Consider the following 16785-nt stretch of genomic DNA (forward strand, 5'->3'; position numbering starts at 1 on the left):
ATATATATACATGAAAATGATCAGATCCACAAAATGTAAATGTTAGAGTTAAGCTCATTTAAATTATTATCTTATATTTTTGGAAGACAATAATAAATGATTAATTAAATTAACTACTTTTTTATTATTGTCTTTAGCCATCGCCCGAAATAGAATTATTAATTTCTTAATTTACAGCACTCATGTGTGTATGCGTGTGTGTAAGTAATGCAAAGCTACACAGGCTACCAATTATTTATACGATTTAATGTATGGATTTAATTAAACAAACTACTTTGTTTTGTTCAATTTTAATTAACGACACAATAACAAGGAATCTATGTCCCTTCCTATTGATTTTTAATTTCTGCCACGTAACCTTAGTCCATAGAATGGTTTTTATGTGTAAATAAAAAAAAATTGTCTTTATGAATATAACACTAACACTTTATGGATTAAGGCATCCAAAACCATATTTTGTACTCGCAATAGATACATATCAATATACTTATTCATATTTCAAAAATTTATTTAATTGATTACATTTAAGTTTTTTAAGCGAATAATAAAAATATTTAACCCTTTAAGTGCGATACAATATAATTAATAAAAACTCAAACAGAAGTATCTAAAACTAATGACTATATAAGACATTATCTAGGTGTAGGAGATATTTACTTAGAATTTGATAATATTCCTCAAACTGACAAGAGTATTTATTAATATTTATAAATAATTAATTAGTAACTAAAGTAATATAACATTGAATGATTTGAATTAAATATTATCAAGTATATAAAAATGTGTAGTACTTCGATTTTCTGTAATACATTTTATTTATTAAATTTAATTAGAATTCTTCTTGTGTATGATATAATTCAAAACATTTATCGATACAAAGACCTACATTACATTTTTTACACTCATACCGTGTTTCCGATCTTTTCTTGTTCTTTGCGCACACGACGCATTTTCGTCTGGCATTTTTTGATTTTGCTATATTGCTATAGTATACAGAAAGAAAATGTCTTCCTGTTAATCTAAATTCAGTGCTTTCAAAATTTGTACTTCCTCTGTCTAATATTGTTCTATCCTGTTGATATTTCCAGATAATTTTTTTATTTTCAATTATACGTTCTTCTCTTATTGATGCCATATTTGCAGGTACAAGAACTACAAATTACAATGTGAAATCAGATATGTATTTCTAACAGAAATAAAAAATTAACCGAAACTATTGTTAAGAAAATCAAAAACCGAAATATGTAAATGAATGATATTGAATACGCTATAACCGATAACTCATATAAAACTTCTTACTCTAAGTACAAATATGCACTTACAGCACTCAAAGGGTTAAACAAGCAATGTTACATTAATATAAAATAAAAATCTCATTATTATCGATATGTATGTGTTGAATAATATTACATTATATGTATGCAATATACGAGTACAAGTTGAACGTTTTGTTGCTATACCATTTAACAGTTATCGCATATATATATATTATTATTTAACTTATTAAAGTAGATTTAATTAAGCATTTGTTAAAATAAAATATTTATAGTTTCTAAAAGAATATCTAATATGCTTTATAACTATTAGAAAAAATATGGTAGAGCAACTACGTTGATACTGACACATTCTTTTTCCTATGAGTCATACGTTACTTTTAGCTAATAATTCATTAATAATACTTTTCGTGAATAATATTAGAAATTTATTTTTTTTAATTAAATAGGATACTCTCGGAACACATATATTTTGCATACATTTCCTAAAAAAAAACATTATTTACAAACAGTATATATGTGTATATAAATTATAAACATTAATTTAATATAAATAAAATGTTGAAATAAAAATACTATTCTCGCATATGACTCATAGAACGTTAATGTGAAATAAAATCATTCTTTTTAGGGACAATATATGGTCCAGAAAATATAGATACAATCACTTACCCTGTACTGCTTCCTGTGCTAACCTCTCTCCTGAAGTACTGGGCTTTGATAGTAGGTGTCCTAATGAAAAGAAGAATGACATATTATTACAAGACATAATGACAGAACAAATAAGATAACAATTGTTTCAAATTTAAAAGGCAAAAAGAAAAATTTATACATATCAATAAAAATACTTACCAACGTCTGCCAACTGATGTTTACTATCCAAACTATCAGAAACAGAATGAGTACTAGTATAAAAAGTTTGAGTAATGTCCGGCTTCTGATCATGATCAGGTGTGTTAGATGGTGTATCTTCAATTCCAATTTTGTTCAATGAACTATCTCCTATGCTTTGTTCTTCATAACTGCAACTACTGCCATCTTGTTCCAAATATTCAGGCATTTCTAGCTTTAGATTTGGCATTAATGGAATTATTTCAACAGGATCTGAGCCAGATAATGTTTGATTATCTGATATCTTGTTGTCAGAGTCTTTTCCAGATAATGTGTTGCTAACTGTCTTATCCGCATTAGTGCTGGTGTTATCACGACATTTTCGTCTCTTTGTAGGTGGCGATCCGGTTTGTAATTCGACTGCATGATATGGCATCGGTGAAGAAGGAGATTTACTTCTTTTGGTATCCATTGTAGATTTAATAGAAGAATTCTGTAGTTGTATTTCTGGTTCGTTGGGAATTTCCAAATCATCCTGTAATACAATTAAAAACATTTATGTAAGTACTTAACCAAAAATGATTATTTCTTTTTTATGTAAAATAAAAAATAAATATATTTTGCAAATAGTAAATTAGTCATATTAATGCTAACCTCAACCAAACCATCTTTATCTTTCCCTGTACCATCGGTGAGACCTTGAACGGCTAACAACTCAGCTGTTGTTAAAAAGCTAGTAAGTTGCTCTTGAACAACGTTAACTTCGCCTCGATACATAAAATCTACCAAGGCTGCTAGGTCATCAAATTTTACATTACGGAATATTATGACTGGATGTTGACATGGATTTTCCTGTTACATAACAAACAAATTATATAGAAATAGATCATATATAATGAATAATAAATAACAAATAAAATTATGATCTCAAGATTACCTTGAAAAGATCTCTGAAATATGTGCTACATGCCGATAAGAGCATTTTGTGTGCTCTAATCCGCTTGCCCTCGCAACTTAATGTAACATCAACGAGATCTTCATCTGTCCTTAATGTACCAAAAGCACAAGTAATATGTCTTAAATAATTATTCCACCTAAGAGAAAATTGTTGACTGGAACCCATTCTGTTATATCTATAAAAAAAAAAAAGAAAATATTTCTTGTTAAACAAGGATTTAAAATACATATATAATTATCATTGGAATCTTTTTATATAACAAATTTAATTATACGAAATTTTATTGATCAAATTTATATACACAGATATATGCACATATATTATCTGATCTTTTAAAATATACACAATCATACTAATCAATCAATGATTGTCACCAACAACTAATACTAAAAAAAAATCCATAATAAGTAATAGAATTATCAATACATTTAACATTATCATATATTTAACTACCATAGATTTTAATTTTTTATGAATCCTAATAATAAAAAAAAAACGAATGCATTGAGTATAAATTCTAAATATCCAGATATAGAATACACGTATATGCATTGTAGGGGGTAAATTCTACTGCCATTTGTTTACGATTAAAGTTTGGAAAGATGTATAAAAAGGACGAAAAAGAAGAAGAAATTTCGATAGAAATATCAATAAAATTAATGTAATGTGTGTGTGTAGCGTTATTTAGGTGTAAAAGTAAGTAAGAATTACAAGTATATGTATATATGTTTGGCCCTCACCTTGCCCGTAAGAAATCCAGCAAGCTTCAATATGAGTGGTGGTGTGTAGGAGTAAAAAGATTGGGAGTCCTCGATATGTGGGATGCGACGTGACGGATAAAACTGTCAACTGCAGTAACTAACTTACCCCCCACCCCAATGCCAATAAATATATAATAATAGCGTAATAGAAGGTTTAATCCTCGAATTTATTTAAGATTGAATGAAGAATAAAAAGTGTAAACAGCGAGGCAACATAGATTTTCATGGCACTGTGTTAAAGGCATCGTTCTTAATACAATACATAGGACACAACACTACTCGGCGTCGATTCTATCAAACTATTATACCGTTATATAATTTCATTACTGCTCAATATTAAACTTAAAATATTAATTATCTTTCAAACTAATTTCGTTTTTTCTATAAACACAATTTATCTACCAAATGACAGCCGGTGCCCATTTTCCAAACGGAAAACGCGTAAGATGGGCGAAAGAAGCTCCCACTTCCTACAGAAGCCACGCGCGATGTGTGGGGGATCTCGATTAAACATGGCGATCGTAAGTCGATTCTCATTAGTAGAAACTATTGGATGCTTGTTCGACCAATCAAATTATTCCTTTTTGTCTTTTAATTATTATTCAGTTATATTCAATGATTTAATTAATATTTGAAATGTTTATTTATATTTAAGAAATGATAATAATATATAATCTTTTTCTATATATTCGACCAATTATATTTGAGCTTATATTTTTAAATTGTATTGTTTATTTTTTGGGGATGATATTTTTTGTTCTTGTTTGTTTTTTAATATATGTTATAATCTTACATGTCCACTCTACTAACACTATTTAGTTTAGGATCGAATAAGTGTGGCAAATATGCAGAGGGCGTTATTTTTCGACGCAAACATTCATGACCTATCGAGATCCATAAGATCAAAAGTTTTTACAGCATTTATCAACATTTAAAATATTTCTACGTATATTATTACGTATATCTTCTCACTGCCTTAGATCATGTCAAAAAGCAAAATGCAGCATCAAGTTGACAATTGTATTGTAGCTGTTAAGAGTAAGGTAATTCGATTTCTAAATATCTATATAATCAACAATGGAGCTGTTTTATATGATTCATAAATTTATAAATGCACTTAATTCTTTTATTGCATGATAAATACGTTCCCGAAGAATAGGTTTAAAAAAATTCGTGTAAAAAAATATATTGCATCTATGAAAAAATAAAAAATTGGTTCTAGTCCTGAGAAATCAGCAAAAATAATACAATAAAACATCAGTTTTCAAAATTTTCTTCTTAGAATTTGAGCCCTCATGTTAAATCAAAATCGTGTAAAAACAGAATTGGGTGTATACATGTAGAATAATAACTAAATTCAAATAAATGGAAAGTCTATTGTGGGTCATCAATGGTTCATGTAACATTGTATATTTATTAAATTTAAAGTGAATGTAATCTGACAAAATATATAAAACAAAAAGGATATACATATATATCATATAAATTTATTATTTTATCATTTTATAGTTTGATGCTGACATTATAAGATTTTCAGTTAGAAGAAATGAGCCTATCAGTTATGAAGATTTTAGAAAATTGTTAGCAGAACGTCACGATATTGGCCCTGAATTAAACTTTCTTATTTGGTATACGGATCCAACAGATGGAGATTTACTGCCAATTAATAATGACAACAATTTGGCCAGAGCATTACTTGCTGCAAAGCCACTTCTTAGAATATTCATACAAAGGAAAGGTGAGTTTATTTTTAATAATAATATTTATAATTTTGTTTTTTCCTTTGATCAATAAATAATGAAAATATATTTGCTAGGTGATGGATTGGAAGAAATAAATGGATACGGTACAATGAAACCAAAAAATTTAATTTCAAGTATACTTGGTGGTACTCCTGGAAAACCAAAGTCTTTGGCGATATCAAATCCACATGATTTTCGGCAGGTAAATTAAATTTAATCTTACAAATATATTAATATACAAATATATAAAAATTTAAAAGACAAGATTACTGTTTTAATCACCATAAAATTTAGAAAATAATATATTGTTGTATAAATAATAGGTATCTGCGATCATCGATGTGGATATATTACCTGAAACTTGTCGTCGTGTTCGACTTTTAAAACATGGGTCAGATAAGCCCTTAGGTTTCTATATTAAAGATGGTGAAAGTTTTCGAAAATTGCCACCATCGGCTGGAGGTGGAATTGAGAAAGTACCAGGTGTTTTCATTAGTAGATTAGTACCAGGTGGTTTAGCAGAAAGCACTGGTCTATTAGCAGTAAATGATGAAGTATTAGAAGTTAATGGAATAGAGGTTGCTGGAAAAACTCTTGATCAGGTTAATTCTATAATGTTATCATATAATTAATAAATATTTTTAAAATGTATAACATATTACCTACGATGATATAAATTGTTATGTTAATTAGGTCACAGACATGATGATTGCGAATTCTTCAAACCTCATAATAACAGTTAAACCTGCCAACCAACGAGCCGCTCTTGCTACACCTAGGCGTGGTTCCTTCTCGCGTAATAGCCAGTTATCATCGGGAAGTCATCAGTCGACGCAAAGTGCAGCTACAGGTAGCGATGAAGATGCAGATGAAATTTTAGATTTAACAGGTGTAACACTACACGATGAAGCAGCAACATCTGTATCTCAGCATCATCATTTTCATCAACATCATCATCACCAAAATCATTTTAATCATGATCAGGGTGTTTTGCATCTGTAGATAAAAGGTAAATTTTAAATTCAATTATAACGTTTCTAAAGATTAGCATGCATGAAATGAAAGTATTGAGGTACATACTGTCATGAATAGAATTGTATATTTTGTGTTCTGTCCTCTCTTTCTCTCTCTCTTTCTCTCTCTTAAATCTATGCATTGCTTTATATTATATAATAATACATTATTCATTTGATTACATAAAAGATAATAAAAAAAGAATCGTTCAATGAAAAATATAGTATAGATAAATAATATTATTGACAATATGTTTCGAATAAAAATTTACATATGATATGTTATTGAAAATTAAAGAAATAAGCTAAGATATTTTTTACACACGCATACAAGTATCTTTAAAAACAAAAATTAAAAAATCTATTTTCTTAATTTAATACAAACTTAACTTCAATTGTATATGAATAATCGAGGTGATGTGTAAAAATTCCTATTTTAAATTAATCAAAATAAATTCTAAGCAAGGAGCACATATATATTGCTTATTTTGATACGTAGCAAGTAAATATTATAATTAGCATTAGTACTTAATAAAATCCATTAGAATATAAATATATATTAATGAATACGTACATACGAACTTACAGAGTAGTTTATTATTAAATATTACCATGACATACAAAACAATTAAAAAGCAATATTATTCAAGTACTTATCTTTCGGCTATTATTATTACTTCATAAATCTAAAAAAAAGTGCCTGATTACTATTAAGAAACTAATAGATTTTTTGCATTTTAATCTAATATCTAATAAAAGATAAAATACAATTACACATACACAAATATTTACTAATAAGGAAAAGATTGTGATATAAAAATATTTAAAAAAAGAGAAATGCATTGAAAGTGCAAGAATATATATTCTTATGTGTTCCTTAGAATTTGTTTATACTTATTAGAAACAATTAATTGCACACGTGAACTAATTAAAAGGGATTACAAAATAATGAGGAATAAAACACAAAATATGCAATTTATTTTAAATGCATGGCACCCATCATACTCTCATATTCATGTCAATCAGTCATACAAGTATTAGAACTTAAATAATGTACTTAATCATTTGATACTACTTTAGAAGTAGATCAATATGAGAAAAATTTCTTTTCTTTTATAGAGCTACTTAGTTTTACTAAATTATATTTTATATCATAACTTAGATGATGCAATGAAAAAAAAGACACTCATAAATATTGGTATTGATTGTATTGTAATGATTTGTTTGCCTTTTAAGAATATTTACTTGTATATAATGCAAACAAATTAAATTCAATAATTTAAATTATCATTATGCGTTAAAGAGGTCTTTATATAATAACACAATTGTAAATAATTGATTAATAACCAGTATAATAATAATAAAAAAAGAGAACATACACAGAGAGAGAGCATATTTTTAATCAGATAGATAGATGTACTGTAACAGAGTGGCCTTACATGTAAATCATTCCAAATATCATTTTTTTACAAGAATATATTGAATATTATGGGATATCAATACACGCCTATTCGTGTATCTACTCTGTTTATTCTTACAACATGTTGAAAGTGTTGAAGTTTTTGAATTTTAATTCCATTTTTATGAATGTTATTTATTATCTAATTGAGAGTTAAGTATGAGCTATAATGTATTATACAATTAGTAGGAATAAAAATTATTAAACATGGCAAATTAAGTACTTGTGCATAGAAAATATCATGTGCTCTTCCATTATTTTCTCATCGATTAAAAAATAATAGTGTGAATAGATATTACATTCCACTTATATTTTAGTACAACTGAGCACGTAATTTCATTACTAAAAAAAAAAGAAAAGTATTCTATAGACTGGATAAAGCAGATATTTTTTTTCTTTTTTTTGTTTAAATATATAAATAAGAGAAATGAATCATATTGAATTAAATTATATTCAGTGCTTGTTATTCAATTGTTCTTTACTATATTTAAACTTTCGCATTAAAACTATATTTGATATATATAGCGAACATAAGAAATATTTGTAAAACGATTAGTTTTTTGTTATCTTATTCCTTATACAGCATTACAATATAATATAAAATTAAATGAAAATTAATCGTTATATAAATACTATTATGTTCTCCTTATATATCTTTGCCATGGATACTCTTTTTACTGTTATAGTGTCGAAGGTTTAACATATCATGTATCATGCTCCAGAGAATATAACTTTTATTTACGTTAATATAACATTTATAATAGTCTTAATTTGAATTTAAGTAAGAATATCTTTTAAAATAAAATCATGTGAAAAATTGTGGTGCACGAATGGATATAGTATTTTGTATAAAAATTATCTTGTGCGTTAATGTATACAGTGTGTCTATAGATGCAATGAGTTATTTTTCATTAAAAAAAGGAAACAAAAAGCAATAAAGTAAAATCATTTTATTTCTTTAATATTATTGGAAAGAAAAATTAATGAGAAGCACGTGATGAATGTAGAAATCTCGTTGCTGAATTATTCTATAAATATACTGTATGTAATATCATTTATAAAGCAAGCACTTTTTGTACTTAATTAGAATAAATATATATATATATTATTAAAAATGCGGAAGAGTATATAACTTGAAATATAGTCAGTATTCTGATACCATATTACTGAAATAGATATTAAGATTTTCATTAAACATATTAGTCATTTGTTATTTTTCATAAAAGTCTAATATTATCATCATTTATCAAAATTATTTTTCATAACAAGAAAAAAATTAAACTAATTTACAAAACGCATTAAATGATTATTACTAATTATAATATTGTAATTATTTTTAATGGCAGCTTATAATAAAATATTTTACTATAAGTTTATTAATTTTATTTATCCTACTATTCGCCGTTAATTAAACAGTGATTATGTTTTTTTTATATAGTTACTATGGTGCGTAAAATAAACAATATCACGTTTTCTAGATTCTTATTTAACGAATTTTACATAATGAATCAGAATTAACTATCTTTTTAAAAACTAACTTTAAATAATTATAGAAGTCAATGGAGAACACAATAAAAAGATTATAAATTTTAAATATTAATTCATGATAGAGGTAATAGATTATAAAAAATATGTCTTATGTAGAGCATGGACCTCGTGTTTTCTTAATTGGTAGACACAATAACAATATGCCATTAGCCTATGGTGATTATATTGTTCCAAAAAAGAGATTAGAAGGTCGTTTAAAAATGTATGAATCTTGTTCAGATATTAGAGCTTGGAGTTCTAATCCTTTAGAAACTTCACGATATTTTCGAGAACTTGCAGAACATACTTCTCTGGTTTGTATTGATAATCAACATTAGCTATTATTCAAATAAATTATTAAAGAGTTCGTTTATTTATTATTTAGTAATATTACACACATAAATTATACATTTTCTTATTATATTTTAAATATTTCCTTTATATTATAGTCTGGAAAAATAATACCATTTAATGTAGTTGTCGAGAACATCATAGGTCTTACTTCACAAGCTCAAAATGAACTACAAATACTACGTAAAGAATTAAAAAAATATAAATCTCTTAAATTAACAACTGAGCAAGAAAAACATTTACAAACTTTTGTATGTATAATATAATTTATTTTAATATCACTACTTTTTGTAAGAAAACTGCAATACTTTATACTATATGTTCTTCTATGTTTTTTGAAGGATAATCAAATTATCGCAGATTATCAAAAAGAAAAACAGTATAAAGACAACAGCATATTAAAAGCATCATTAAAAGAAAGCTTTAAAATTATCGATAAATCTATTTCTTTGCCACATTTAGATTCATATTTATCTATTCAATTTAATCATGAACAAAATATTCAATATAACGATAGACATTATCGAGGCTTTTCATTGTTCAATCAAATAGATTCACTGTCATGCAAAGCTTCTTATTTATTGCCAAAGTTAAAATCAATATATTTTTCTTCAAAAAGTGGGAACGTTGAAAGAAATAAACATTTAAATGTGGAAACAGATATTCTTACAAATTTAGAAGATAAATATACCCAAGTTGGTAAGTCTGTGTGAAATAATAAATTATATGTATAATTCATATAAAGAATTATTGAATATGTTAATAATAGCATGCATAGAATATGCTGATATATCTGTGCAAGTCATATGGGATATGTATGAGACAGGAACTCAAACTGATTGTCTAATGGAGTATATAACATCTAGCGAAACTAAAATTTCTTCGATCAGAGTATGTGTGTATTTTATATATCAATTTATTTATAATAATAATATGTGTGTGTGTGTAATTAAAATAATTACATTATATAGACTGAATCGCAAATATCTACGTATAAATATGATTATAGAAATAATTATGAAATTGAAAAAGAAAAAATAACTATTCCCACAAATAAATACATAAGAAAAAGTTCCTGTATAGAATCATATCAGATCGAGAGTGAATCTGAATCTAATAGTATCACTGAAAGTGAATTTGATAGTGAATTTAATGAAAAATCTCATAAAGAGATTATTATTCAAAAGGATAGCGAAATAATTGCATTAAAAAATGAATTTAGTGTAAGTTATTGTTACTATCATAATTATAGCTTTAATATATTATTAAAATGTAATTTAAAGCTTATTCTTTTTTTTAGGCAAAAGAAGCTGAAGTTGAAGAATTAGAAATTATGTTGAAGGAAAAGGATGAAACTTTGGGTACCCTTAGAAGAGGACTTAAAGTAAAATTATTTCATTCTGCTTTATACAAATTTACATTTTCCTTAAGATTGTGATCTAATTATTTTATATTGTAGATTTTACAAGAACGTTCTATGAAGTTGAATGAACAGAGAAATAATGAAATGGATGATTTGAGAAAGAAAGTAATAATAGTTATAAAAATTATAAATTGTATTATAAAATAAATATTTATTTTTTAGTTATACACAAATACGTGTATAATGGAGCAATTAAAAATGGAGTTGACTAAAAAGTGTGATTTCTCTTTTTTACAATCACAAGAAATAGAGAAATTAAGATTACATGTTAAAGACACTGCTATTTTACTTGCCGAAAAAGATTCGCTAGTGGTAATTAATATTAGACGTTAAATTGTCAAATAAATAGAATTCTATACGTTCTAATAATCACATTATCATTTAGAAAAAGGTAAAAGAAATGGAACATCTTTCGAAAGAAGCAGAAAATTATCGACTTACTCTTGACGAATTAAAAACAGCTTTATGTGAGAAGGATGAAATACAAAAGCAAAATTTAGAACAAAAATGTATACTTAATGATCAAGAGGATGAAATAAAACGTCTACTGATATTAATACAACAAATGTCTAGTACTCATAATGATCAACAGGTAAACTTTTTTTTCTATGTTCTTTTTTTTGTGCTAAGGGGCACACCTAGTGTGAAATTTTGAAAAAAATCGATTTTTTTTGCATATTTCGATAGTCTATACTATATTTTTTAGACAGTTACACTAGGTGTGCCCCTTAATACATGAAAAACAATTATTTGAATATTTAATTATTGTAATAATCATAATGTAATATAAGACTATTTAATAACAGAATAGAATGACAACTGTATTAGAAGAGTTACAAACTGAAGTAGTAGAAAAAGATAATACAATTTCTAAATATGAAGAGCAGCTTCATTGCATGGAAAAAGAAATTAATAATTTCACGATTAAGTTAAAAAATAGTTTAAATAATTTAGAAGAATTTAAAATCGCATATGAAGATATTTATAGTCGTGTAAAATGTGAACATAATACTTGTGAACGAACCAAACGTAAATTATGCATTGTAAGTGCTTTAATAGAGGAATTACAAAAATCTAAATTAGAAAATAAAGGATCTTTACATGAAATAGAAAATGTTAAAAAACATTCTAAGGAATCTATATGTAGTTCTCATTTAAATTATCATTTCATTTCATCTGATTCTAATTCAGAAGGTATATTTAATACTATACATACATATATATATATAGTATTTGTGCAATATAAATTACCCTAAAATACGAAACAAATAAAAATAAAAATATGTATATCTTTCATTTAACAGTTGATGAATCCAATGCAATGATGCTCAAGCGAACACAGACATCACAAAAAAATCTATTAGAAAATATACAATTCAGTTGGGCTAATACTGAAACGATTAATAATGCAGTAATGCATGAGTACACAGATTTTGAAAATCATTCAAATAAAGATACATCTGAACCAGACTCATGGAATTCAGCAAAAGTAATTTACTTTCTTATAATTATAATTTATTTTTTAATTATACCAAAAATATATATATATATATATCTTTCAATGTATCCTGTAATATATCTTGAATAATATTTCATTATAGACTGAAGTATCAATATTAACTATTAATGATAATACAAATATTGAAAATATGGTAGTTGAAGAAGTATCAAGATCACTTATAAAAATGCAATTTCTTATGAAGCAATTACAAGTATATGCTGAAAGAGAACGACCATCTTTAATTAAACAAATCCATGATCTCTATAAGGTTTTAATCGATAATAAATCAGTAATCGTGTGGTCTCCAGGTAAATTTCTTTTATCTTTTAACTTAATTATTTTATAACTTATTATATAATTAAAACCCTATAGATATAAACATTAAAAGACAAGAAATTTATGAATTATATAATAAATATAGACAATATTATGAAAAATGTAAGCCATGTGTAACATCTTCAAACAAAGAATCACAAGAAACTTTAATTAAAAATAAATTGTTAGATCTAAATGATGAATACATCGACAAGATTTTTACAACTCAATTTAAATGTTCTATTAATAAATTGAATGAACTATCTAAAGCTCTTAAAGGTAAACAATTTCTATATAAAATAATATTTAACGTATATATATTTGTACTTAATTAATTAACAAGGTGTTGGAGATGAGCATATGAAAATGGTAACAAAAATAGCAGAGAAAGAAAAATTAATAACAGAAAAAGATAATAAAATAGATCAATTAATAGAAAAAATTCGAATGGGTGAAGGTGATTGCGTGAGACCGGAGAAATCAGAATGGGATATGATTAAAGAAAATTTCAGAGCACTTGATGTCGAACTTAATCAAAAAAATCAACTAATTAAACAATTGCAAGATACACATAAATCAAATAATGTTACATTATCAGCGTATATTACAGAATGTAATGAATTAAAATTAGCAAACAAGAATCTTATAGATATTAAAAATTCATTATTAAAAGAATGTAATACAAGAAATGACGAATTGAAAGAAAAATGTGAAGAAATAAATCAATATGTTAGGCAATTACAAAATTTAGATGAAAATATTAAAATTACAAATAATATAAAAATAGAAATTGAACAGTTAAAAACAAAGTTAATATGAAATATTTTAATTATTTCTTTTATTTTTTATCTTGTATATATGTATATATTAATTTTATTTTTTTTATAGATTGCACTTATTGCAAGAAGAAAATACTAATCTGCGAAAAAAACTTGATGATGCTAATGAAATCATTTGGGGAAATAATAAATTAATAAAAGACTTAAAAGATAAACAAGAGGATGATAAACATAACTTTGCATCAACGCTTCTTGAATACAACACACTGCTTGCAAAAAGAGAAAATATAATTAATAATTTAGAAAGTGAAAACTTATCCATAAACGAAAAGTTAAAATATGCAGAAAATAAAATTTTATCATTAAATAAGACAATAAAAGAATTACATGAACAAAATAATGAAATGGAAACGTTAGACATACTTCGCAATTATGTTTCTAAAGCCGAAAATAATAAAACAAGATTAGAATCAAAATCATCGAAGTATAAATTGGAACTATTAAATTATGAAAATAGTAATAAAGAAAATGAAAAGAGATTGGCTATTTTTACGAAAGAAAATCAAAATATAAAGAAACATATTGAAATTTTAAAAGAAAAATTATCAGCAAATTTGACAGAAGAAATTGTTACCTATGACGATTTGAAACACAAATTACACTGTCTTTCCAATGAATTATACAACAAAATAATGAATCTTAAAAACAAATCAAATATATACGATAATGCTAACACGAATATAAAACATGATTCAAATGAAAATTTGAATAATGATTCTATAGGTCAGTATTATTTCTTTTTTTAATACAGTTTTAACACTGTTTCAATAAATATTTATAATATATATTTTTTCAACAAAAAATATAATAGATAAAAATTATAAATCAAAAGAAATAGAGAAAGATAATACAGAGAAGCTCTTAAAGATACAGAATTTAATTCATGAAGTTGAAAACAAAAATTTAGAAATAGAAAATTTAAGAAATCGTGTAAACGATTTATCCGAAGAAAATGATAGTCTTTGTAAACAACTTATGGTTTGTTGTTTATATTATCATTATAATCATATATACATGTAATTTTAATTAAATTTTTTTTATGTATTTATGCAAACTAAATAGTTTCACAAGGGAAATTATGAAGATAAATTGACAATATTAAAGAAGAAATACGATAGCAGCATAAGTGCACTTCATAAAAAACATGAAGAAAATATAGAACATTTAAAAATGAATTTTGAAGAAATTAATGATGAAAAAATAATTTTTGATTCCGAGAGTTGGTTGCAGGTATAATTCATATTATAATATATAAACATTTCTAGTATCCTAATTTTTATATATTTCTACTCTAAATAATATAACAAAATATACGATAATTATAGTCATTAAGTATTAAAGAATTAAGAAATGTTCACAATCGAATCTACTCATTGATGAATAAATTGGACATAAATAATGATAACATCAATCAAAAAACAATAATAAATGTTAATAATAAAGAAGACTTACGTGAAACATTAGATAAATTAACGAATATATGTGAAAACAATAAAAAAGGTATGTTTGAACATTATAGATTTTGGAAAAAAATGATAAAAATTAGACGAATATACTGATTTTTTTTATGTCTAAATAAATTTATATCTAATATAGAAGATGCATCTACGGAAATACAACATAAACAGACAAAACTACAAGAAGACAAATTACGAATTCTAAAAAACCATAATTTAAAGCTTAAAAATCATGATTCTTCTAAGACATTGATGAATCTACAGAAACATTCATTACATAATAAGGATGAAAATAAGAGTAAAGTAAAAAACTTCTTTCGTAATATTGCTTGGGAAGAAACGATATTTTTTGATCCAACTTCTCATACAAATAAATACAAAAATATCTTAAATTCAAGGTATGCTTTGCATTTATGAATAATATTACTTATTGTAATAATGCACTTTTATTAAGTATTTGGTGTAATTATCACTATGTAAATATAATGTATGTTTAAATGTTAGATTGAATAATAATGAGAAAAAATATGCGAATAGAAATGTAACATCGATATCTGCTAACAGAACAATAACAAAAAATACCGTAAGTTGAAATTATATACTTGTATAATATTTACTATGCACATTAATATTGCCTGTATATTTTAGATTGATTGGCAAAGAAATAATTTCATTTATCAATGTAGTGTACATCATAAAAAAAGTAACATTTGTTGATAAAAAGTATAACAAGAGTGAAATTATAAAAAAAACTTTCTTAAATATATTTATAATTCTTATATAACTTTTTAGATGATATTTTATTTGTTCTGTTATTGTTTATACGAATGAGATTACTATAATTAAAGAAACATCTTTTTCTGATGATAAAATGTTTGTTTAAAATGATTTTAATAAATGTTTTATGGCAGAAAAAACAGTCAATCTTCATAATTTCTGTGTAGTAAATAAATTTATAATTATTAAAACGTGTTGAAAGTAATTTTTGTAAATTTATCAATATTAATAGGGTATATTAGTGAAAGTCGAAAAGATCCAGTTATAAAATGTGTTTTAAAACATAACGAATTGTATTATGAACAATTATTTATAATTTTACAATAAATATCTAAGATAGAGAACCATCATAGTATCGTACAAAATCTGTAATATATAGATGCTGCACATGAATCGTTTAGTAAATGAATTACTGAACATTTAAATGGTTTCTTCTTTTTTATTCTTTTTTTAAATACTATTTTGTATCTAAACACAGTTATCACTCCAACTACGGAAACAAATGCTCCATTATAGATAAAAACATGTATATACGTAATATGTTGTGCATACAACAT

The 16785-nt window shown here is 25.1% G+C and overlaps 3 protein-coding genes across 6 annotated transcripts in view; 2 read left to right on the forward strand and 1 right to left on the reverse strand.

Annotated features, from left to right (window-relative positions):
* LOC106788172 (protein bric-a-brac 2-like) overlaps positions 1-4330 on the reverse strand; it is a 33601-nt gene extending 29271 nt beyond the window's left edge. For 3 of the 4 annotated variants that reach the window (XM_014751494.1, XM_014751322.1, XM_014751411.1), the window contains exons 1-5: positions 3804-4330; positions 3043-3238; positions 2760-2957; positions 2127-2640; positions 1947-2006 (exon numbers count right to left, since the gene is read on the reverse strand). In XM_014751494.1, the coding sequence (XP_014606980.1) occupies positions 1947-2006; positions 2127-2640; positions 2760-2957; positions 3043-3228 (958 nt within the window). In that variant the 5' untranslated portion in view covers positions 3229-3238; positions 3804-4330. Of the gene's footprint in view, positions 1-814; positions 1153-1946; positions 2007-2126; positions 2641-2759; positions 2958-3042; positions 3239-3803 lie in introns of those variants that run through there. The other variant, XM_014751236.1, reaches the window with a different exon arrangement.
* A 338-nt stretch (positions 4331-4668) lies between these two features.
* LOC106793518 (partitioning defective protein 6) lies at positions 4669-6731 on the forward strand. The gene is made up of 5 exons (XM_014760522.1): positions 4669-4867; positions 5334-5562; positions 5641-5768; positions 5890-6168; positions 6260-6731. Exons 1-5 carry the CDS (start codon positions 4808-4810, stop codon positions 6566-6568), a joined length of 1005 nt encoding a protein of 334 aa, XP_014616008.1. The 5' UTR covers positions 4669-4807; the 3' UTR covers positions 6569-6731.
* Positions 6732-9669: 2938 nt separating this feature from the next.
* LOC106785532 (putative leucine-rich repeat-containing protein DDB_G0290503) lies at positions 9670-16168 on the forward strand. The gene is made up of 20 exons (XM_014746503.1): positions 9670-9879; positions 10015-10167; positions 10258-10615; positions 10686-10807; positions 11011-11139; positions 11217-11300; positions 11502-11651; positions 11725-11931; positions 12046-12058; positions 12450-12533; positions 12644-12828; positions 12941-13148; positions 13309-13434; positions 13592-13754; positions 14044-14240; positions 14827-14972; positions 15057-15120; positions 15591-15849; positions 15956-16034; positions 16100-16168. Exons 1-20 carry the CDS (start codon positions 9670-9672, stop codon positions 16166-16168), a joined length of 3006 nt encoding a protein of 1001 aa, XP_014601989.1.
* The last annotated feature ends 617 nt before the right edge of the window (positions 16169-16785 follow it).

The sequence above is a fragment of the Polistes canadensis genome, unplaced genomic scaffold (assembly GCF_001313835.1).
Source record: "Polistes canadensis isolate GaletaPanama2010 unplaced genomic scaffold, ASM131383v1 scaffold_0, whole genome shotgun sequence".
Classification (NCBI taxonomy): domain Eukaryota; kingdom Metazoa; phylum Arthropoda; class Insecta; order Hymenoptera; family Vespidae; genus Polistes; species Polistes canadensis.